The sequence below is a fragment of the Neophocaena asiaeorientalis genome, unplaced genomic scaffold (genome assembly GCF_003031525.2).
Source record: "Neophocaena asiaeorientalis asiaeorientalis breed wild unplaced genomic scaffold, Neophocaena_asiaeorientalis_V1.1 scaffold85, whole genome shotgun sequence".
In the NCBI taxonomy this organism is placed as follows: domain Eukaryota; kingdom Metazoa; phylum Chordata; class Mammalia; order Artiodactyla; family Phocoenidae; genus Neophocaena; species Neophocaena asiaeorientalis.
The window spans coordinates 933,723-958,372 of NW_020174301.1; the positions used below are offsets into that span (position 1 = coordinate 933,723).

General features: G+C 45.6%; 1 protein-coding gene across 7 annotated transcripts in view; it reads right to left on the minus strand.

The window, feature by feature from the left end:
• Positions 1-24,650, minus strand: part of XPNPEP1 (X-prolyl aminopeptidase 1) — a 53,242-nt gene that overhangs the window by 20,335 nt on the left and 8,257 nt on the right. For 3 of the 7 annotated variants that reach the window (XM_024756035.1, XM_024756041.1, XM_024756040.1), the window contains exons 3-8: positions 20,002-20,126; positions 7,858-7,921; positions 6,555-6,659; positions 2,996-3,088; positions 2,599-2,742; positions 272-367 (exon numbers count right to left, since the gene is read on the minus strand). In XM_024756035.1, coding sequence (XP_024611803.1) covers positions 272-367; positions 2,599-2,742; positions 2,996-3,088; positions 6,555-6,659; positions 7,858-7,921; positions 20,002-20,126 — 627 coding nt within the window. Of the gene's footprint in view, positions 1-271; positions 368-2,598; positions 2,743-2,995; positions 3,089-5,703; positions 5,822-6,554; positions 6,660-7,857; positions 7,922-15,856; positions 15,878-20,001; positions 20,127-24,650 lie in introns of those variants that run through there. The other 4 variants (XM_024756039.1, XM_024756036.1, XM_024756038.1 and 1 more) reach the window with 4 other exon arrangements.

The following is a 24,650-nucleotide window of genomic DNA, read 5'->3' on the forward strand; positions in this document are numbered from 1 at the left end:
AGTCCTGAGTAGACTGGCCAGAGAGGGACATCATCACAGATTTAACATCAGCCCCTGGCTGTAATACAGCTCCAGACCAAGCTACATTCCCCTCCCCGACTCGCTATAATTACTCCTCCATCCTACTCGGCATATCATATACCCCACTGGTGACAGTCTTTTGCTTATTCCCTGGCCACTCAGAAAGCTGAATTGCATGAACACACAGATTCCCAGAGAACCAATGCAGAGACTGGGTAACACTTCCCAACAGTGAAACCAGAGCACTCACATGCAATCTCATCCAGGGCAGTGACCACAAACCACACGACGTTCCTCTCGGCCATTTTCAACCGAAGATCTACAACTTTGTCCTTCCAGGAGATGCCTGCAAGAAACAAACATACTTGCGACTCCAGCCCTGGTCTGGTCCCAGGGACCTGCGGAAGCCAAGTGAAAGAACCCATTCCAAACATTTTTAACCAGCACCATATCCCAGGGAGCATGTTATCTGAGCAGACAGGAGGCCCAGATTCAAGCCCCATACATGAGAAGTGACTCTAAGCTAGCTGACTGTCAAGAGCTCTGACTACCTCAAAGAAAAAGTAATTCATTTGTTCATCCAACAAATGTCTATGAAGCATCTACACTTCCCAGGCATAGATATCTGCAGGTACCATGCTGGTCACTGTGGTTACAGCTCTGAGCTACATGCAGTCCTTGAGCTCAGGGGGCTTACAATCTAGAAGGGAAGACAGACAATTAAACCAGCAAGTAGTGGGACTTCCCTGGTGGCACAGTGGTTAAGAATCCACCTGCCAATGCAGGGCACATGGGTTCGATCCCTGGTCTGGGAGGATGCCACATGCCTTGGAGCAACTAAGCCCGCAAGCCACAACTACTGAGCCAGTGTGCCACAACTAATGAAGCCTGCACACCTAGACCCTCTGCTCTGCAACAAGAGAAGCCACCGCAATGAGAAGCCTGCGCACCACAATGAAGAGTAGCCCCCGCTTGCCGCAACTAGAGAAAGCCTGCACAAGGCAACGAAGACCCAACACAGCCAAAAATAAAATAAATAATTTTTTTTAAAAACACCAAAAAACCAGCAATTAGTTACACTTCTGTACAGGGAGCTTTGAGAACACACTACCCAGCAGAGAGAACTCACCGAGTCTTAGAGGTCAGGGGAATATCACCTACCACTTTACATTCCTGGAGATACGAGACTCGCCCTTCAGTGCTAAGACCGAGGAATTCTCTACGGTCTGACTCAGTGTGACAACCACTTCCAAATCACACTTGCACTGTCAGACACAGCCACGGCCTCCCTGCTCTCCCCAGGATGAAACTGGGGTCCTAGAGGAGCTCACCCCATCACTACCACCACCACCACCACCCAGCATGAAACAGCACATGTAACGCAGGGCGCAGCCACCTGTGAACACAGCAGGCATCTGTCTTATTCGCCCAGCACCTAGCAGTGTCCTGTACACAGCAGGCACTCATGTGTCTGCTGAACAGAAGTTTTACCAGCCACACCTGCTCTCCCCCCTTCTATAAGCAATAGGTCAGAGCCTCTGCTTCAGTTGAACAAAACTCAAAACACGCTGATGGAAAATGTTGAGCTGACCCTGGGCCACTCACTGGACCCATCCCCCTAATCTGTAATACCCTCAGGTGAGGGTGTCACAAGGAAAGCAAGCTGGGGGCTGTGCCCACAACTAAATGCTGCTTTGAAGACCAGCTCGGGAATGCTGTTTAAAACTTGACTGAGAGTCTGGGCTGTAATGCTTTCTTCCCAGGACTCCTCTGGGCAATGTGCCTACATTCCAGACATCCCCCATCCACCTCTCCTCTGCCGTTTCTACAGCAAGGCTCCCTCCCCTGCAGCCCCACCTCCCAGGCCTTTCCCTCTGCGCTCCTCACTCTTCCATAAATCACACTTTCATCTCCCACAAAACGTTCACAGAACTTGCTCCTCACTCACCACTATCACACAAGCCAAAGAAACCCACCCACACCCCAAAGCTACTAAAGCAGAGGACAGACAGAAGGAGGGCGCCTGGGAAGGTAAACGTACAAATGCTGACAGAAGAAAAGGAAATGAAATCTAGAAACCTCTAGGCTCATTACAGTCCAATAAAAATTAATTTAAAAAACAAAACAAAAGACAATCTGCTAAGGCTGGGGTGTGTATACAACCCAATCAGCTGTTGACACTGATTGTGGATTAATAAATATGAGAAGGAAAAAAATTTAAATAAAGAAATAAAACTCTCGAGGTGACTAAATCAAAAAAAGAAAAGAAACCTGTAGTCTGTTTCCAATATTAGACACGTTAGAGGGGCAGTTAGCAACTGAATGGTAAAAAAGCCATCTCAGTAGCACGCACAGGTCTGCCCAGAGGAGCTCTGCAAGAATAAACTGTGCCAAAGTAGGTGGCAAGTAGGTGGCAACTGTGGAAACAAACTGAACTCCTGCTGCATCAAATGCCCCACGTGCCAGGGCGGGGCAAAATCCTCCACTCAGCTCAAGCTCGACCTGGATTCAGAGGGCTTTCGTTGAGGTGAAGGGGCCGATGGTCGGGCGCCTTCTGGGCACAGCCGTGGTTCTGACCTGTGTAATCCAGGCCCAGTGTGATGAGGGGCTTGCACGGACGCTCAGGCCGGTCTGTCCAGATCTTGTCCACAAGGTTCTCCTTGACAGGAATGAGGTGGTGGCCAGCGCTTCTCAGAACCTTGGCCATCTTCTTCCAGTAATCTGAGGAGAAACACACGTGGTCTAGCTATGAACTGAACACCCTTTACAGGCAGCAGGGCTTTGAGAGCCTGGCACCTTCTGAAAGGCTATCCTGTGGCCCTGTGCTAACTCTTCTCCTCACCTTGACCTCTGTTGTGACATCAAATCATGCTGAGCCCCCAAATGTTCCACAACCCACAAGCAAACAGGGAGGATGGAGAGGCCTCTAGAACTCACTTCCTCACCCAAGATGAAAGGGCCTATGCTTACTCACCTGTAGGAATGATCAGTGGGTCCACACCAACCCTGGATCCTTCAGGAAGTACACTCACCAGCCAGTCTTCCTGAGTTGGTGTGTCCTTCAGACCTACAGAGGGAAGAACTGATGAGAAACAATTCCCAGGGGACCCAAGCTCATTGTCCTATCCAGAAGGAGGCAATTCACCAACATCATGCAGGGTCTTTATTAAGCACCTTCTTCAAAGAGAATTGACAGCACTTGGAAAATGTGAACTTCCCTTAATCGTGGAAGGCTATGAAAAGTGTAAGATGCTATAAAAGGAAAACATAAAGTAAGACGGTATATAAGGAATGGGTGAGACAGAAGAAAAAAAGAAACAGGATTTTCATTAGACCCCTGGTAAAAAGGCATCCCAGGAATCGCTGCAATACAGGTACATGGTGTCATCGTGAAGATCGTCTTGTATCAGCCTTCGGTCACTTTACCACTACTGGTGATGAGAGGGTGGGTGGTGATATGGTGAAGGCTAGAGCTGGGAGCCTCCCTTACATCGCACACCAGGTAAGGGGAACACACACCACAGTGCCCTCCCCTTATCTGTAAGGCAGCATTGCAGACTGAAGGCCCCCGCCAGACAACCAGGCCTGACTGGCAGCAGAGAAACGTATCCAAAGACTGTAAGAGGGACACACAGGAACCCAACATCGTGTCTTTAACTGGCTCCCTGGGCTTCCCAACTACCAAGAGCAAACAGTCATAGGACACTAAATAAGCTTCAAAAAAGGAAAAAGTTATTTTTATATCCCCGTTTTTCTTTAATTTGACCCAGTATCTTGTATGTTTCAGATGTATACTTTTTTCATCAAATTTTTGCTAAACAACTAACATTTTGAGAAAATATTATGAGCGAGAGTTCACATATTCTGAAATAGTACTGTTTTACCATTCTCCCTAGCGAGTACTGATAACCACATAACCACAGAAGGGAAGTTCAAAGGTTTGTAAAGAAATGAGCTCATGGGACTTCCCTGATGGTCCAGTGGTTAAGAATCTGCCTTCCAATGCAGGGGACGTGGGTTCAATCCCTGGTCGGGGAACTAAGATCCCACGTGCCCCAACCACCAAGCCAACTAAGCCCAAGCGCCACAACCACCAAGCCCACACGCCTCAACAGAGAAACTGTGCCACAAACTACAGAGCCCACATGCTTTGGAGCCTGAGCGCCACAACTAGAGAAGCCCGCACGCCGCAACAAAGAGCCCACATGCCGCAACAAAGAGCCCACATGCCGCAACTAAGACCCCGCATGCTGCAACTAAGACCCAATGCAGCCAAAAAAGCAAACAAATAAATAAAAATTAAAAAAAAAAAAAGAAATGAGCTCATGAATCTGTTCTAAAAAACTGCCTAGAAGCTGGCACTGAGTTGTTATTTTGTTATTTGATTCTTTCCTATTTTTTTCAAACCGCTCAACAAGCCACTTACTAACAAAGTTTCTTTAATGCCCCTAGTATAACTTTCACAGGATGAAGTCATATCATCTCCTAGAAGACAGATGTTTGGCAAAAACCCCAGGGATGAACCACTCCCCAACTACACCCACCAGAATCTCCCTACACAGGAGAGACAGTGAGGAGGTGGGCTTAGGGCAGAAACTAGAGAGGGGCTTGGGAGGGAGAAGGACTCATCCGCTGAGGCTGTTTTAGAGGACAGGCAAACAGTATTCGCTCCTCTGACACTCTGACCCCCAAAGCGCTGACTTATCTAACAGCTGGAGTTTAGGCCCCAAAGAGAGATGACCAAATCCCAGAGGCACACTGAATGATCCACTGGGGTACAAGCAGAAAGTATTAGGACTTCCATTGGTAATTTTTCTTAAAAAATAAGATATCAATCTTTGCTTGTATTTGAAATACAGATGGACTGGGCGCATATACCGTCAACAGAGGCATGTAATCAAAAAGTTTAAAGGTCTAGTGGCCTATCCATTTATAATAGCCCTACAACCCCAAGTGCGTGTGTGTGTGTGTGTGTGTGTGTGTGTGTGTGTGTGTGTGTCTGTGTGTGTGACACAGAAAGAGAGAGAGAGAAGAAGGAGAACAACTGGGGCAACAACCACCTGTAGCTTTGATGTTCCTATATTTTTAAAGACTTTTGAGAAACGGAAATTTAAAATAAATCCACTGCCAGGATAAAAACGTTCCTAATTCCTCCTTCCCTAAGACAAACAACACTTATATATGTGGAGAGTGTGTGAAACACACATACACATACACACACACACACACACACACACACACACACACACACACACACACTACCTCAGTAGGCTAACTGCTTGGATCTTGGAGTCAACTCAACTCAGCGTCAACAGCCCTCTGTTCCATGAACCATGAGTCTGGTAACAACCTGATTTCCTCATTACTTCCAACTACAAACAAGAAACACCAGGGATTTGGCCTCATCTTCTCTTCCTCACTCAGCCCTGGTAGCCCCTTTTCCCTCCTTCTATTGTCCAAGTTCAAAATTCAGCAGGCAGAGGCCTTTGTACAACCACTAAAATCATGTTTCAAAAGACTATTATAGTGACAAGGAAAAACACAGCACAAAATTAAATGAAAAAACAAGAGTACACACACACACACACACTCACACACACACAATCATTATCCAATAAACACTGAGCTCTATGCTTCCCATATACTATTTCTTTAACCCTCACCATTTTATGTGGTACTTACTATTACTATTCCACCTTACATATGAGGAAGCTGAAGCACTGAAGGTGAAGCAACTTGCCCAAGGAAGTTCCAGACCCATGCTCTTGCCCTATGGCTGAGCTGCCAGAAGCAAGTCAGGATCCTCAGAGGGAGAGCTTCCTAGCTTCAGCTGCCAATGGCCCCTTACCTTTATCTCACTTTGAATCATGAGGCAGCAAAGAGCAACGGAAAGGCCCCAGTGCATGAATCAAATGCACAGCAAGCTATGTGAGCTGCAGCAAAGCAACTGTCCTCTCTGGCCCTCAGTTTCTCCTCACTGAAATGAGTATCCTGAACCAGAATCTTCCAAAATTGAACGCGCAATGGTATGTGTATATCAGCGTGTCATTTTCTTGGTTTTCCTTGTGCCATGAACTGGACTGTGTCCCCTCAAAATTCATACGTTGAATGTAACTATATTTGGAGACAGGGGGTTTAGGAGGTAATTAAGGTTAAATGAAGTCATAAGGTAGAATTCTAATCCAGGAGGACTGGTGGCCTTCTAAGCAGAGGAACAGAGAGATAGCCATGTAAGGATACAGTGAGGAGGAGGCTGTGTGCACGCCAGGAAGAGAGCTCTCACCAGAACCTGACCACAAAAGCACCCTGATTTCAGACCGCCAGCCACCAGAAATGAAAAAGTAAATTTCTGTTGTTTAAGCCACCCAGTCTATGGTATTTTGTTTTGGTAGCCTGAGCAGACTAAGACACCTTGGATTCTAAAAGGGGCCCGTGGCCCCATAAAAGGGGTAAGATCCAGAAGCCCTGAGGAGCCCTAGGGTCCCCTGCCAGAGCTGGCCAACTAAAGTTGAGATGGCTGTGCCTCTACGCACCCATCTTCATGAGCGTCCAGTTGCTGTCCATCTGCTTGGCAGCCTGGAGGAAGTAGCGCCCATCAGTCCACATGGCCGCATGTTCTTCTGTGACGATGGCTGTGCCTACAGCAGGGGAGCAAGGAGATGAGAAATGTTTCTGACCACCACCTAGAAGCTGCACAAAACGGCAGCAGGCAGGCAAGCACGGTGAGGGGCACCAGATCCCGTGTGGCCTCACCACCGCTCCGGTGGGGCCTCTGGCGGGGCAGCAGGGCCTTTAACTCCAAGAGAACCTCCAGGCAAGAGAAGATGATACCACTGAAAACCAGCTGTGGGCCAAGCTCTGAAAGAAACAGTCCTGAGTCAGCCTGGGTATTGGTCCCTGCACAGAAAGGACCCCATTTGTACAGCATGAGTCAAGGCCAGTAGAAAGAGGTCTGTGGACCTGCGGCCACAAGGGTCTCGTAATTAACAAAATAGCGGTGAATCTGCTCATTGATCGCAGCCATCTGCTCCACCAGACACTCTAAAGGAGGTGTTTCACCTTTCCCAAGAGAGACCACCTGGATGCTGTCAGTGTTCATTGTGATGCAGCAGTTGGTCACCAGCCAGGAGTTTATGCCTCCCACCTCTATCTGCCCTCAGTTCCCACAGGCCCAGCAGAACTCAGGGCTTTCAGCAGAGGTGTCAGCCAAAACCAATCCTAAAGTGCCTTTTACATCAACAGAAGCAGTGCGCTAACTGCGAGGAGAGGGGCTCGCACCAAGTCTAGCAAGGATGGGAGTCTGAAGGGGGGAACCCATCCTAAAACTCAAGGGCACAACAGCTTTGGGAAAGTTAGGGCAGGGCAACAATGTAGCTCAACATTCATCTTTGTTATTTAAGCTGAAACCGAAAACAGAGAAACCAAAAGTCAAGCGCTTAGACAATTACACAGGACCAATAGGCTAAGGAGAGGGTTTTAAGGATGCTATTAGTGTCCCACTTCTTATTTGGAGTGCTAGTTACACAGGGGTATTCAGGTTAATTGATACACTTTTCTGTATGTATGTTACAGTTAATAAAAAGTTCAAAAATATTTTTTAAGTAACATTTTTTAAGATTTGAAAAGCGAAGGCATAGAGAAAAGGGACACTAAAATGTAAGCTTAGGAGCTGGGGATGCTGGGACCACATCCGCTCTGCAGAGGCTCAATGGGGACATCTGGTTTGCATTTTTTTTTTTTTTTTTTTGGTTCTATATCACAGGCTGAAACCGGTTCTAGTTATTTTTGAGAGGCAAACAAAAGTACCAAAAGAACAAAGAGAATTTAGAAACTCACCTGCAGAGCCATCAAATCCAGAGACAAAGGCCCGCCGACAGTCACACGGAGCAATGTACTCACTCTGGAAAACAAAAAGGACAAGGGGGGGACCTTGATCAGTCACACGCTGACTCCTGCTCGGCCCAGCAGGGCTGCAAAGGCTGGCAAAAGCTGGGCTCCTGCCTTCAAGGAACTGCCAATCTAGCTGAAAAGACGAGCTGAACATTTTTTTTTAATTAGTGCACACTACAGAAGTCCCTAATTAATTACGGCTAAAGGGCTGTTCCCTTTAACCTCAATTTTTTCATCTGGAGAACAAAGCAAATCAAGAGAAACAGATCAAAACTGCTCTTTCCTCACTGAGATCTCACTCAAAAAACAAACCAATAGCCTTCTCCCTTCTTTGCCACTGACATTTAGGCATCTGTTATTTTTCTCAAAAGCCCGAATTTCTGTTTTATGTGCCAATAATTCTCTAACTTAAGTCTCTTTAGATATCAGCTTATTTCTGAACTTCCTGTTTGTATCCTCCATCCAAGGCAGTGTCACCAATCTCTCCCACGCAGACCCTGTCCCTTCCTGTTAGGGAACAAAGGGAAATGCTTCCTCTAACCCAGGAGGCTTCAGCAAAATAAAACATCATGTTCAAATCCAGGTCCTTCCCAGCCGATAATCCCTTGCCTCTGAATGGAATGGGATTAGGGCTAAGAAGGTAAGAGGTTCCCATTCCTGGGGAAAGGGTACGAGGCCACATTGTGTAACTTCTGGTAATAGCCAGTGAGGCACAGAGAGTCAAGTAACTTGTCCAAAGTCACACAGCTAATAAGTAGCAGTGGCAGGATTTGAACCTGGGCGGTTTCAGAGCCTCAACTCTGAAGCCCTATGCCATGCTGCCCCCATAAAACACATCGTATCCCATCCTCAAAATAACTCTCCAGGATAAGACCAATAGCAAATGAGAAAACTGAGGTTCAAACACAGAATCTTTAAGCAACCAACACGTCAGTAGCAGGGCCAGGATCTGGTCTACTCGAGACCAGAGCCACTGCTCCTTTTCCTGTTAGCAGGTTATTCCTGAGCTAAAGGACTTGGCAGGGTTAAGAATGCTTAGGATAGAGAAGGGGGCTGCTGGCTGGACCCCAAGGCATTTTGGGACAGTCAACATGATGTAGGGGAAAACGGCTCCCAGGTTCTAGTCCTGCCACGTGGATGAGAGCTGCCCCTTTCACCAAGGCAGCCACAATCGCAGCCTCAGACCATTCACAAGACCATGACCCACAGAGGTGCTGGCAGCGTCAGCAGAAAGAATCATGATGGCAGGATGAAGGGGCTCTGAGAGCTCTGGGTCGCACCTGCCCTCTAGCAGGCCCAGCTACGTGGTCTGCAACGAGTCTCCTCACCTCTCTCAGCCTCAGTTCCTCATTTCTACAACGGGTCATTTCAGATTGCTGAACGCAATGGCAAGCAAATGTTTGATCCCGAAAACACAAGGGAACATTGACCAGATAGCACTAAGGACATAAAAAGAAGTGGCCTCCAGCATCATTTATGAACTGTAGAGCGCTCCTTTGTTTATTGACCCAGGAATTAGTGAGTGCAAGACTGAAAAAAAAAAAAAAGGCCAAAATGGGGGAGTCTGTTCCTACCCTTCTCCTAGTTCTGTTGTGAGGAACAGTAAGTGAATGTTCAAAACGACTCACCAGAAACCTGGGAGTGCTGCGTATATGCAACAGAAGAGACAATATTAATCTCTTCCTCCTGAGTGGTGAAAAAGCAGCTAAGAGGCTGGGAAAACTCAGTTAACAAAAAAAACCTTGTGCTAAAACTCAGAGTACACAACGGAGAAAATACAGAGGGGGCACTCTGTACCAACAAGGAGGTCCGCCTGGCTGGGTGCTCTCCCACCCAACGCACAGTGAGGAGGCAGGTGAGGGGCTCGGCCTGGCTGGGCTCTGGCACGCAGGGACACAGCTCTTGAGGAGTGCCCCAGCCCTACCTGGGGAAGCCGGGGCGGAGGCTCACGTCCCCCCAGGGGTTACCTGGAGCTGCCTCTCAGCAAAGGCAGGAGAAGAGTTTCTCCAAAGGGAGACGGAATTAACAGCAGGTGGATGTGTTTGGTTTGGGATCGAGATGAGGGTGGAGCAAGAACGTCTAGACATGACCTAAGTGGTCAACATGCCAGAAAGACATCACTGACCAAAGCTGTCACCTCCATACCAACTGGCTAAGCAGAGGCCAGACAAGCACTGGGCCCAGGCCTCCCACTCTTCCCCCAGCCATGAAGCTGGCAAAGCCCGGGAACATTCTCCCTAGAGAACAGCAAAAGGCCTAAAACAAGCCAAAGCCTTAGCATACTAGGAAAAAGCCGCAAAGAAACACAGCCATTGGCTTTTTTCTCCAAAACTGTCCATTTATCTCCATCTCTACTGTGTCCCGGTCCAAGCCTCCCTCATCTCTACCTGGACCACTGTCCCTACAATCCACTCTTCACACACACTCAGAGGGAGCTTTTCAAAATGTGTATGTGTCATGTTAGCATCCCGCTTAAAATCCTCCAATGACTTCCCATCACACTTAGGATAAAATCCAAACCCCAGGCCAGTCCCCAAGGCATAGCTTGGTCCGGCCCTGCTCTCCGCCCACAGTCCTCCCACTCACACTGCTCCAGCCACACCGCCTGCTTTCTGCTCCTCGCGCTTGCCAATCTCATTCCTGCTTCAAGGCCTTTGCACATGCTTTTCCTTGTGCCTATAAAAGTCTCCCTCTGGTCATGGCATGGCAGGCTCCTTCCCATCATTATATTTCAGGTCAGATGTCACCTCCCCAGAGAGGCTTGCCTAGACTATCCAGCTACAGTAGCCACTCAGCCTCTTCTACCTCTCTGTACAGTACATTTTTCTAGATGTTTCTCTTCTTAATGACTCTTTTACACTGTTATTGTCCTGACCCCCCAGAATGTAAGTCCCATGAGATCAGGGTGTTTGTCTGTCTTGTTTGTCACTGTCCCTGTACAGGGCACAGGTGACACACACTAGGCCCGCATCCAATACTTGCAGAATAAAGGAAGAGCAGGAGGAGAGATGAACCTTTCTCTGTAGTTAAGACCTTAGCCACCTCTTTGAAGACAGAGAAAGGGCTACAAGCCAAGAAATGCAAGTGCCCTCTAGAAACCGGAAAAGACAAGGAAATGGATTCTCCCCAGAGCCTCCAGAAGTCACTTTAGCCCTGCTGACCACTGCAGACTCCAGCCCTCCAGAAGTGTAAGATAATAAATTTGTGTTGTTGTAAGCCACTAAGTTTGTCACAGCTGCAACAGGAAACTAATGCCTTATCCAACAGGAAAAAGGCCAGAAGGGATTACAGCTGGGGTTTCAAACTCAAAAGCCCTAGGGCACAGGCAGGTCAACGAAATGAGTAAAGCAGGACAAGAGGCTGTCTCTTCTAGAGAGAGCAGCTCCCACTCAGCTCTGATTCCTGTCATGCTGGAATGTGAACCACGTGTTGCCAACCTTCAGTATTTCAGGAAAAGTTAAATATATGTATGTTCGTGAGAGATCACTCAATTTTTAAACGTTGGCATCTAATTCAAACAATTTAAATAACACACAGCCAAATAAAGCGTATCAGTAAACTACAGAAAAAAAAAAAAAGCCTCATCCATGTCTCAAAATCCAGCTCAAACATGCCCTCTTCCACAAAGCTTTCTGACCCAGCCAGCTTTCAGAGATCTCCCACACCTCTGAATTTTACCAAACAATCCACAATGGCATTCATCCATGCTCCCCACCTTGGGTGATGATAACAAATAATACTGGCTAAGACTGACTACTTGCCAATAACTATCTTCATTTCCCCTAATTCTAACCCCAACAGCAGCTCTGAAAGGTAGCATCCCTCCCATTTACAGATTTAAAAAAAAAAAAGAAGAATCAGCAGCTCAGAGAAGTAAATTACTTACTTACCACCACCCCCCAACCAAGACACCACTGCTCTAAGTGGCAGAGCCGAGATCTGATCTCAGGTCTGACTTTCAAAAGCCCATGCCTGGGCTTCCCTGGTGGCGCAGTGGTTGAGAGCCCGCCTGCCGATGCAGGGGACGCGGGTTCGTGCCCCGGTCCGGGAAGATCCCACATGCTGCGGAGCGGCTGGGCCCGTGAGCCATGGCCGCTGAGCCTGCGCATCCGGAGCCTGTGCTCCGCAACGGGAGAGGCCACAACAGTGAGAGGCCCACATACCGTAGAAAAAGAAAAAAAAAAAGCCCATGCCTTTGCCACACTGCCAAGCAACTGCCCCCCATTCACCTCTACCTTCATCAACCACATAACAGATGTCTCCTACATGCAGGAATCAAACCTATGTTCAAGCCTGGCTCCCCCACTTACTGGCTTTCTTATCTCTTAAATGAAACCAAGTCAAGGTATGTGGGAAAAATGAATAGCTGCCCAAAGATTCACGCCCTTTCCTTACTGTAAAGTCACTGAAGAGCGGTTGGTTTCCCATCCAGGACTTCATTTCCCAGGCCCCCTTGCACCTAGGCGGGATCACATGACTAGTTCTCACCAAGAGAAAAAGGGTGGGAAGTGATACCTGAGTCAGGGCAGTTAAAGATGGACGCACCCTCTCCATACTCCTTCCCTTCCTCCAGCTGGAATGGTGGCATCACATGGATGGAAAGTGCCTGGATCCCTGAATCACTCTTCTTCCTAGTGGAAGAAAGTCACCCACCAACCAGGAACACCCACTCTAGACTGCTACATGAACAAGAAATAAGGCTCTGCAAAACAGTCACTGAAACTTTGAGATGTGTTACCACAGCTAGTGTTACTCTAATTAATACGGTGAATAAAATCACTCCGGGATAAAAATCACTACCTCCACCCCAGGAGAAAGCCTATTTAAGAAATAAAAACAGGAAGCCAGCTCCTGGAGGAATGGGAGTAGAATCAAAAAGAGTTTTGGAAAATTGGAGTCATGTCTTCCAGAAGGAGGAACTATAAACACAGCCAAAAGCTCAAGGTGGCAGAGCCGCCCCCACAAGGATGGGATCTGTGGACTAAGCTGAGCCCAACAGCAGACGAGGGGGCCTCACAGAAGGGGAGGATGAAGAGTTCGGAATTCTCAAAGGTGGGGCCAGTTCAGTTCTGGCCCCAGCCAATGATTCTCCTGGTTTGGGGCCAGTCGTGCCCGCAAGTCCCAACATTTGGCTTAGAAGGTACAAGAAAACACCCAGATTACAAGAGAGAATGGACACTTCCTCGCTGAAAAAGTCCCCCTGGGCCCAAACTCATTAATACTACAACCATTGTTCTGAGTTTAAAAGAAAAAAACCTTAGAGTCGAAAGAACAGAGAGGAGCAGACCCCTGGAGTGCCAAGTCCTTGCACAATTACATATTCGGGGTGCGTCTTGTCTCCAACATGCAACAGTGTGTGGGTGTGTGTATTTGTGCTTTGGAAAGTACACAAAGGACAGAATTCAAGACTCCTCTTCATTTCTCTAACACCCTCCCCCTCCCCAACCCGTAGGAGAAATTCCATCAACCCTGAATCTAGCCTGAAACGAAACAGGAACAAGAGCCCCAGAGCACAGCAGCCTCTCTATTACTGAGGAGGCTCCTGCGGCAGGTCACACACAAAGCCAGCACTTCCTGTCCTCACAGTCCTGGCAAGGACCCAGAGTCCCACTTAATAGTCATCCCAACGAGGGCCCTCCTCTCCACAGGACCTGAAACAAGGAACGTGGGGCTTCTCATTTCTTTCTTTGGATGGCACCACAAACCCTCTCAGCTTCCAAACTTCCCAGTTCCCTCGGTCATCTGCCTGCAAGGTCCTCGCTCAATCTATCTACCGCTTCTCCTCCAAATCCTTCCCTTCTTCTCTGCTCCTAAGACCAGCACCCAAGTCCAGGCCCTCTGTACCCCGACGCTGGGATCCTGCACTGGCTTCGGAACAGGCTTCTCAGTTCCCAGTGTCTCCCTTCTCCAATCCACACTGAACACTGCTCCCGTTGATTGATCGTGTCACTCTCTTATTCAAAGACCTTCAGTGGGTCCCTGCTGTGTAACAGAGACCTAAACTCCTGACTCTGGTGGCTCCTGAGTCGCCTTGACCAGACCCTATTATTCTTTCTTCTTTAGGGTTATCATTATTCATGTTCTCCTACGTCCATGGATTTGCCCATGGTATTTCCTGCACCTCTCTACCTATAAGCACCCAAATTCTACCTGTTCACATTCCAGTTTAAATGCATTTCCATCATGAAGCCTTCCTTGACCCTGCCAGCTTAAAATATTCCCTCTCACCTATGAGTTCAGTCCACACTTTAAATCTGCGCTTAGCATTAGAGTAGCCACCAGACACATGTAGCTACCAAGCACTTGAAATGTGGCTAATGTGACTGAGAAACTAAATGTCTGATTTTATTTCAACTAATTTAAATATAAATTTTAAAACTGATGCTCAAGGCTCAGTTATTACAAAACTTTTTAAGTATGTTTAGAACAACTTTGGTATGTAAGGCCACTTTTTCAACTGTAAATTTTATGAAATCTAAATACAGATCAAATATTTCCAATGAACATTCCACATTCAAGTTGAGATGTTTTGTAATGAAATACATACCGGAATTGAAGACTCAGTATAAAAAAAGAAATGTAAACTATCTCACTAATGATTTTTTATACTGATGATGTGATGAAATGATAATATTTTGGACATACTGGGGTAAATAAAATGTATTATTAAAAATAATTTCACTGTTTCTTTTTACTTTTTTTTTACTATGGCTATTAGAATAGTTAAAACTACATATGTGCCTCATATACTTCTACTGGACAGTGCTGATTAAGTTCTTTCCTATGACATTTACTAGTCTCATTTTGTGTTAGATTTGTGACTGGGGCTATCTACTCTTTAACCTCTTTAAGGGAATATTTTCCCTCATTCATTTCTATAATAATAATAATAACAACAACAGAAATAGCAGCTAATATAATGAGACTTATTAGGTGACAGACATGCTTTAAGCATTTATATCTATTAACTCATTTGATCCTAACAACAGCCCTAAGAGATAGATATGTCACTGTCCCATTTTTGCTGGTGGGGAAACTGAGACGCAGAGAGTTTACCTGACACTTAGGAGTTTGAGGTAACTTACTTGAGGTCAAGCAGCTAGTTAAGTGGCAAATCTGCCACCTGAACCCAGACAGTTTCTAGAGCCCATACGCTTACCTGTATGCTAACTGCTTGCCTTTTACATTTGTCCCAATACTTAGCCCTGATATGGTAGTCAGGAAATATGCACCAGACAAGCAAAACACAACTTCCCCCGCCTTGTAAGGCAGATGGCTAAGCTACAGCAATAGAAATGATAACCAAAGATTATAAAAGAAAAATGGGGGGGGGGGGTTGTGGGGAGGGAAGTGAGAGAGAAGAGGACAGCAAGAGTACAAGAATATAAGTTTGTGAAGCCTAAACAAATAGAGACTTCTGCAATAAAAGTGCCAGCTCATATCAAGCAAGCTTAACTTTTTGTGTTTTCAGGATGTTGCTGGAAAACACATTTTTCCAGGATTAGAGCTTCAACTTCCTCCTTTAGGGAGGAGCCATCCAATTCTGATATTCCAGATCCATTAGCAGGAGGTGAAACACTGAGGGAAAGCCGGGAACATCACTGGGGTTTGGCCAGTGTCACTGCCATTCCCAAAGCTGAATAGGAAATTGCTTTGGGTCTATTAGGTCACACCTAATGTCAAAGACAGAATTTTAAAACATCAATCAGGGCATTAGACCAAAAACCAGCATTATGATACCAAAAAAAGTTGGCTCAGGAACAGCACCCAGGACCAAGAACATCAAGATAAACTTGGCTTGGCTACAAGAACGTCCCCTACCAGTAAACACAGATTTTATCCTAACTCCAGGCAAAAGAAAACTGAAACTGAAATACCAACACTACAAAGCTTCCAGCACACCCTTAACTGGAAACCTTCAAAGGTTACTGCAAGTAATACTCACAGGTCAAATCTTTCCATACAATGAGGCCTCGCCTAGAGGTGAAGGTTCATAAATAAAGCAGAACTAGTAGGAGTTTGGCTCCTGCTCCACAACAGCCTGTGAGATCCTTTCAAAGGAGAGACCCAGTTTCGGAAAACAGTGTGCTAGTGCTATGAGGGTTAATGTTATGTGTCAACTTGACTTGCTAAGGGATTCCCAGATAGCCAGCTGGTAAAACATTATTTCTCGGTGTGTCTGTGAGGTTGTTTCTGGAAAATATTAACATTTGAAATGGTAGACCCAATAAAGATCGCCCTCACCGATACACATGGGCTGCATCCAATCAGTTGAAAGGCAGAGAATGAAAAACACCACTGGTGAATCCAGCAGAGAATCCATGTGACAGGAGGCCCAAGTCCAAAGGCTGAAGCCTGGGCCAGGCAGGAGAAGAAAAAAGGAGTTCCTTGAGGACAAGGACAAGGTCTGCCCTTCTTAAATGGTGGGATGCCCAGTTCCTCTGCCACTTACACCTCCTCAGGCCCAAGCTATGTTGGCTACCCTACCTACTCATCCAGCCCTTAGTCAAGATGAAACTTTGGTTCCTATGAAGTTGGTGAATCTTGTTCATGTAGAGAACAGAGGTGAATGGAAGAATTCTGTTACCAAAGCCCCGCCCTAAACCCCACCAGTCTCTCCTTACCTCCCCCGCCTACTAAATTTAACATTATACTACACGGCCACCTCAGCTTTCTCATGTGCCAACAGCCCCTTTCTGGCCTGATCTGCTGCTTCTCCTACACTTACACATTGTTCTCCCACCTCCCCCTTCACCCCTTCAACCACTTCTATTTGCCAAACCCTCATCTTCAGGGGCCTCTCCTCTTTACACCTCCGCTTCCTCTCACGTCTTCAAGGAGCAAGTTCAAACCCACTGTGGTACCAAAAGTGCTACTGAAGGTCAACAGACTAAGGAATTCCATGGAACAGAGTCCCTACCCCACTCCTGAGGTGACTGTGGAAATTCCGTGGACATTTAAATCTGAAAAGTGCTGAATACCTCATCTGTTCCTTACAGTTGTACAGTACACACTCAGACGTTAAAGGCCCTGAGAAGTCCTACAGTTAAGAAGCTGTTCAAATGGGCAAAGGACTTGAATAGACACTTCTCCAAAGAAGATACACAAATGGCCAACAAGCACATGAAAGGATGCTCAACATCACTAATCACCAGGGAAACACAAGTCAAAACCACGACATATTACCTCATATCCATTAGGACACCACCATCAAAAAAAAGAAATAACAAGTGCCGGCAAGGATGTAAAGAAATTGGAATTCTTGTACGCTGTTGGGGTAAATGTAAAATGGCATGGCCACCATGGGAAACAGTATGGAGGTTCCTGAAAAAATTAAAAATAGAATTACTATAGGATCCAGCAATCCCACTTCAGGTATATATCCAAAAGAACTGAACAAGAGCTCACACATTTACAGATCCATGTTCAGTGCAGCATTATTCACAAGAGCCAAGAGGTGGAAGCAACCTGAATGTTCATAAACAAATGAATAAAGAAAATGTAGTATATGCATACAATGGATTATTATTTAGCCTTAAAAAAGAAGGAAATCCCGTCATAAGCTACAACATGGATGAATCTTGAGGACATTACACTAAGTGAAATAAGCCAGTTACCAAAAGACAATACTGCATGATTCCACTTAGATGAGGCACCTAAGGTGGTCAAATTCTTAGAAAGTAGGATGGCAGTCGGCAGGGACAGGGAGAGGTGTTCAGTGGCTGTAGTTTCAGGTTTGTAAGACGGAAAAGTTCTAGAGATCTGCTGTACAATTATGTGTACGCAGTTAACACTGATGCATTGTACAGTGGTGTGAAAAATAGTTAAATGTTAAGTTTTTTTACCACAATAAAAAAAAAAGGAACTGTTCAGCTCATTTCACTATTTTCTTGACCCCTGACTACATTTTTTGCAGAACACCTTACAAAACACAACAGGAGGGCTTCCCTGGTGGCGCAGTGGTTGAGAGTCCGCCTGCCGATGCAGGGGATGCGGGTTCGTGCCCCAGTCCGGGAAGATCCCACAAGAATACGGTTTGGGAAACTCTGTTCTAAACATCAAACTATCCTGAATGTCGTGCTGTTGCCTCAAATCGTCCAATCCCTTTGGTTATTCATTTCAGCCCTTCATTTGCTCCTGAGGCCAGGAAATCTCCTGTGCCTCCAAGCAGGGGTCCAATCTTGATGCTGTCCCCAGGTTAACACTGGCCTGATATTGTCATGACAATATGGTTTGCCACCGTTGGAGGAGGGGCAGAAAGGAGGTCAGCTAGAGTGGACCTCTTTGGGGAACTTAGCTTCAGCTTACAGTAATACCCTTATCTGCCACCCCCTCCATCATGGCAGACCCTCATCAGTCATGTCAGTGCCACACGTGATCTCACATGTGAGCACGCATGCACACACACACACACACACACACACACGCACACACACGTACTTATACACTCACAGTGACCAAGGGTAAACACCAAGCTACTACACCGATCAAGTTCTCACCCAGGACTCTGGATTTGGAATTAAGGTTCTGGCTCAATCTGGTATCTTGAAAGTAACAGATAAAGAGATATACATGCAGAAACTGTGGGGTGGCCATCTATTCACTATCTACCTTGTTGCCTGAGACAGAAAGAAACTTATCTGCAGCAAGAGCTGAAACCCCTCCCATTCCAGTCCTCCTAGGGGGCCAGCTGCACCCTGCCTTCAGGTTCCACGGGACATCCTACCTGAGGCACAACTCCAGAGAGTACCATTCACAACCTGGAGTTGTGCCAGTGCAGTGGCCCTGCCCCTAAATCCTTATAAAGCAGTATTTTTATTGCTCAAAGTACTTCAAGGTTGTTTCTATTGCCTGCAACTAAAGAATTCTAGAACACCAGTATTTCTGACTATTGCTTTTTATTTCCTTAGGCTTTTGCCAGATGAACTTACCACCTTGCTTCTGAAAAGCACTCTAAGCTTCCCTGCTTCTCTGCCTTTGCTCCTACTAATCCTTCTATCTAGAATCCCTTCCCCCTTCTCTATTTACCCAACTCTATGCGTCCTTCAAGGCCAAGTTCACATGCCTCCCGTGCCCATGAAGCCTTCCATCACCCTCCCCTCTTACCCTCAAACATTCACAGCCCTCTGCCCAGATTTTCTTGATGTAACATCCACATTCCACCTTGCAATATAGACATGTGTATGCATATCTTAACTCCATCACTGAACTGTGTGCTTCTTGAGACCAGGACCATTCTCATCTTTGTGTCATGTACCATACCTAAGGCAGTGCACATAAAAAAGGCTATAAAAAGTATATGTGTAGGTGACCCTATGGAAGAATAGCACTTTGTATACCGTCTCAGGTCTCTACTAAACCGTAAACACAGGGAGGGCAGGAATTCAAACTTAAATTCGTCTTTGTAACCCTGCAGTACCATGACCATGGTGTAGGCATCCAAACACCTGCTGACTCAATGAGCTAAAAAAGTAAATCCTAGAATCCTTTCGTCCTCTGCTTTTCAGGCCCATCACATGCAGTCTCCACCTCTCTAAACCCGACTCTCCCATAATTAAATCACTCGTGTTCTCAGATATAGAGGGCACTTATTGAAATGCTTCCACCAAAGGCGGTGGCTGGGGGGATGACTGGGGTAATATACAGAATCATCCCTAAAACCTGCTAGAGTGGAGATCCAAGATGAATTTCTGGCTGCCCTTCTGGCTGTGCCAGTGGGACAGGATAGTCTGGATGGGGAGAAGGGAGGTAGGACAGACAATTCTGCTGGGGACATGGTGTGGCAAAGGAGATGGGGTAAAGTGCATCAGCAACAGAGAGGTCCAGACTTCTGCCCCTTCGTTTATCTCCTAATTCTTCCACAATTTATTGAAAGCTAGCTATATACATTGGAAATAAGGAAGCCAGGGCCAAATCAATAAGCATTCAGCGAGACTCTACTGGACACAGGTCCCTGTGCCTAGCCCTGGAGAACATGCTTAGATGTAGGTTGACAACTTGAATCCTACAAACACATTGGGGCTGAGGGACAGGAATAAAAAGAAACGAGGGGCTGACGAGTTCCATCACCAGCCCATCTCCACTCAGTACCTGGTGGGCATCTCCCGACGGGATGATGTAGGCCTGGATTGGTTCTGTCACATACTCCAGGTTCCTCATGGCTTGTCTCAGCTGCCGAAGCAGCTCCGAAGTTACCTTTGGAGCCATTCTGCTGTCTGCAACAACAGGAGAGTTTGTACCAAAACCAGACTGCTCCACGCCACTCAATGACTAGTTAAGTACCAGAGTGGTACATTTGTTATAACTGATGATCTATATTGACACATCACGATCCCCCGAAGTCCACAGTTTACATTAGGGTTCACTGTTGGTGCTGTATACTCTATGGGTTTTGACAAATGTATAATGACACGTATCCATCATTATGATTTAATAGTTTAATAGTTTTCATTGCCCTAAAAATCCTCTCTGCTCAGTCTATTCATCCTTCTTTCCCCTCCCCCCAATCCATTGGAATGACTAATCTTTTTACTGTCTCCATAGTTTTGCCTTTTCCAGAAAGTCATATTGTTGTAATCTTACAGTATATAGCCTTTTCAGATAGGCTTCTTTCACTTAGCAATATGCATTTAAGATTCCTCCATGTCACTTCATGGATTAATAGCTCATCTCTTTTCATTGCTGAATAATATTTCATTGTCTGGATGTACCACAGTTTGTTTAGTCATTCACAAACTGAAGGACACCTTGGTTGCTCCCAAGTTTTGGTGATTATGAATAAAAATAAAACATCCATGTTGCAGGTTTTTCTGTAGACATAAGTTTTCAATTCCTTTGGATAAACACCAAGGAACATGATTGCTGGATCACATGGTAAGAGTATATTTGGTTTTGTAAGAAACTACCAAAATGTCTTCTAAAGTGGTTGTACCATTTTGCATTCCCACCATTAATGAATGCAAGTTCCTGCTGGTCCACATCCTAGCCACCATTTGTTGTTGTCAGACTTTTGGATTTTGCCAACCCATTTTTTAAACAAATAAAAAATACCTGACTTAACCAAAAACATCCTAATGTACAATGCTGTAAGTAATATACGTTGAGGCTATTGTACTACAGGTTATCCTGCAGTACAGAATTTACACCCTGGCTCACTGTGGCTTGTACTCTGCTAGGTATAGATCCTTTTTTTGGTTTTTTTCTTTAGCATTTTTATCTGCTGCTTCTCCATCATCACCAGCACCTTAGGCTATAAAAGCCTCAGTCTTTATGGTTATCTCCAACAGATTCCCCTACGAGGTACCATACTACTACTCTTGGGACTCACTGAAAAAGTGCTCCATTTTATTCATAATCTGCAAGGGCAGCTTCAACTGCTGGCCTCAGGGCTCCCACTCAGAAGTCTCCAAAACACAGAAGTACTCAAAGAGAGAGACAATGGAAATGGTCCTATTCATGATTCAAACATGTCCATGATCCCTGCATTACAGATGCTTCTGAATACTTTTCAGAGGGACATCCTTTCCTTTTGTCTGACCTACTGAGCCTATAATTTCTCATGTACTTGAAAAAGAGGGATCAGAAGTATCTAATCTGACCTAAATTTATATGTCAATACCTTCATTGGGTTCAAAATGAAGCCTATTATGACCTCATAAGCTTGCCAGCATCTGAAAACTTTATTATGACGTCTTTCAGGAGCTTCAGAATAAATCTGTGTTTCCGAACCATATTTCTGAGCAATTTAACATTTTTAAAAGTCAAGCAAAAACGTAGACATCCTTTGGAGCAGTATTCCAACCTCGGCTGCACATAAGAACTACCTGGGGAACTTATTTAATTAGTCTGGAGTAGAGCCTGAGCATCTGGAATTTTAAAAAGCAACTATATGACAGCAGCCAGTATATTTTCTTTCAAGGTCATTAATTTCCTCATAGAATTTGGCTTCTATTTGGGCACATCCTGACTTAACAGATTTTGATGGCACTGACTGGGTGTTTATAGCACTGACTGTAGTATGGATCGATATTTTGTTACTGACTTGATCAATGAAGTCAACAGAACTAATGGCAAGCACAAAATCCTCAATTACAAACTGAAAACCATCAAAGGCAAAATGGAGCCGGTCAAAGACATCCTCTGCTTCCTGGTCACCACAACCGGCCTCCTCAACACCACATTCTGACCTTCATCACCATCTCCTGCCTCATCATTACATTCCTCCTCTTGACTGGCCTCCCCAGAATCACCAGCAACCTCAGTTTCACTCCACTATAGTGGCATCTTCGCACTTCCCTCCACGATGCCACCTGCCCCCCTCACCACTATCAACATTTCCCCTGCGCCTTCCTTCCTCATCCTTCATGCCCTTCATATTTGGTCAGTGTCCTGAGTCTGATGCAGCCACCTGTCACCTATATCAGACCCAATGAAAGAACTCCCAATACCACAACTAACAGATAAGATGTGATAAGGGGTGGGAAGCAGCTGCATAGCACAGGGAGATCAGCTCGGTGCTTTGTGACCGCCTGGAGGGGTGGGATAGGGAGGGTGGGAGGGAGGGAGATGCAAGAGGGAAGAGATATGGGAACATATGTATATGTATAACTGATTCCCTTTGTTATAAAGCAGAAACTAACACACCATTGTAAAGCAATTATACCCCAATAAAGATGTTAAAAAAAAAAGATGTGATAAGGGGCAGTGGCTGAGGTAACGAATGGGCTGTGGCAGTGGAAGCACCTATCAAGGAGGAGGATACAATGGGCAAAGGTGGCTGAGGGAGAGGTGGCCACAGGCCAACAGGCCTTAAAAGTGACTGAATGGGTGAGCAGCAAGAGCTGAGGAGGAGACAAAGCAGGTATAATTATAAGACCCAGCCACTGAGGTGGCAGCAGCTGAAATGAGTCAAGATGGCGGAGGTGAAAATTATGGCTGGTGATCCTCATAGGGTAATTTTTATGAGGATTAAATGGGCTACTATATACTAAGCACTTAGAAACAGGGCCTGGCATATAGTAAATGTTGTGTTTGCAATTACTAGAGGTAGATACACAATTAACTAACTATGAAAGCAACGTGATAAATGGTGCATTAGGTGTATATATTGCTTCTCCTTAAGGCAGAGACCATGTCATCTTCATCTCTGAATCCACGTATCTAGCCAAGCACCTAACATATGCATACACTCACTCAAAGATGGCTGAATATCACAACTTTGTGTCTATGATCTTTTCAGACTCAGCATAACAGTAATGAATCTTCAGTGAAAGAAAGCTAGGATCCTAGAAGATGCTGTATAATAGCATCTGCTCATTCCATATCCCATTACTTTTCAGAAATGTTAGAAGCAGCCAAGAGCTAATCAGGGTGTGCAGGGAAGCGGGGAGCCAAGAACAACAAACCTAGGCCATGATGTAAAATTAGCCCATACATTGCCAGGCATTTTAAAATCATGCTTTAAAAAGAATGACTCATTTGAAAGTCTCTTGCATATGTGGGTCTGCTTTTAGACATAAGCTCCTAAACCTTCAGCCTTTATCACAAACAAAAGACTTTTCACTGCTTGGAAGTACATGAAGAGCACACCCTATTTACCTCACTGGGTGGCTAGGAGAATTTAACATGACAGCATGTGTGAAAGCTCCATGCACAGCATCTGATACATTGTAGAAGCTCAAGAAATATTATTTGAATCTGAATCTGAAGCACCAGCTGGGATTCCTCCATGCCTTGTTATAAGAAGAGAAGGGACTAGTTTACTCCAATTTCAGCATCTTAACGTTTGTACAGATGCCAAGCTGCTTTTCCAGCATCCACAGCTTTAGAGATGGTGGTTTGTTTCTCTGTCCCACTGCTGAGCAAGGGCCAAGGGCTTTACATACATTAGTGGTTAATTCTCACAATAATCCCCCCCAGGGAGATTTCACTATTCCCATTTTACAGATAAATAAACAGGAGTTAAATCCTTGCCCAAATCAGCTGGGTCATCAGGACCAGGACCCAAGCTCTAGCCAATCACCAAGCCCACGCTCTATTAGATCATATTATCTAGGGGACATAACAGAGGCTCTCTTAAAGCATTCTAAGACCAAAGGAATCGAAACAAGTGGGCTCCAGTTTCCAGCTGGGATTTACAACCTCAGACAACTGAAGCTTTCCAGTTTCCAGCTGGGATTTACAACCTCAGACAACTGAAGCTTTCCAGTTTCCAGCTGGGATTTACAACCTCAGACAACTGAAGCTTTCCAGTTTCCAGCTGGGATTTACAACCTCAGACAACTGAAGCTCCCTGAACCTCTACTTCTTCATATGTAATAAAAAGAAACGTAAGTTCTCTTCAAACTCTAAATTCAATTATTCTATCACTTTTCCCTTTCCTACTTCCTCTGTTTCCCATTCCTTCCTCTCCTCCCTCCTAACACGGCCCCAAATGTGTTGGATACACCTACATTTTTAAAGAAAAAGGACCTAAAACTGGATGTAGCTGCAGCATTGACCTTCCAAAGAAAGATCCGTTATGGTTTCTAATGTGCTTCACGGGATTGATTTTTTCAGTCATCTAGAAGGAAACACTATAGTTCTCCTGGGTAGCCCACAGAAAAGCACCAGTTTACATGGGCCAGAAATATAGAAATACACCACTTTTCAGAATCCAGGTTTCTGGCAACCCAATAATATAACTAACCAGTCCTGGGAAGAGGATACGGTTCCAGAAAATTTTCCCAAAAAGATTTTCC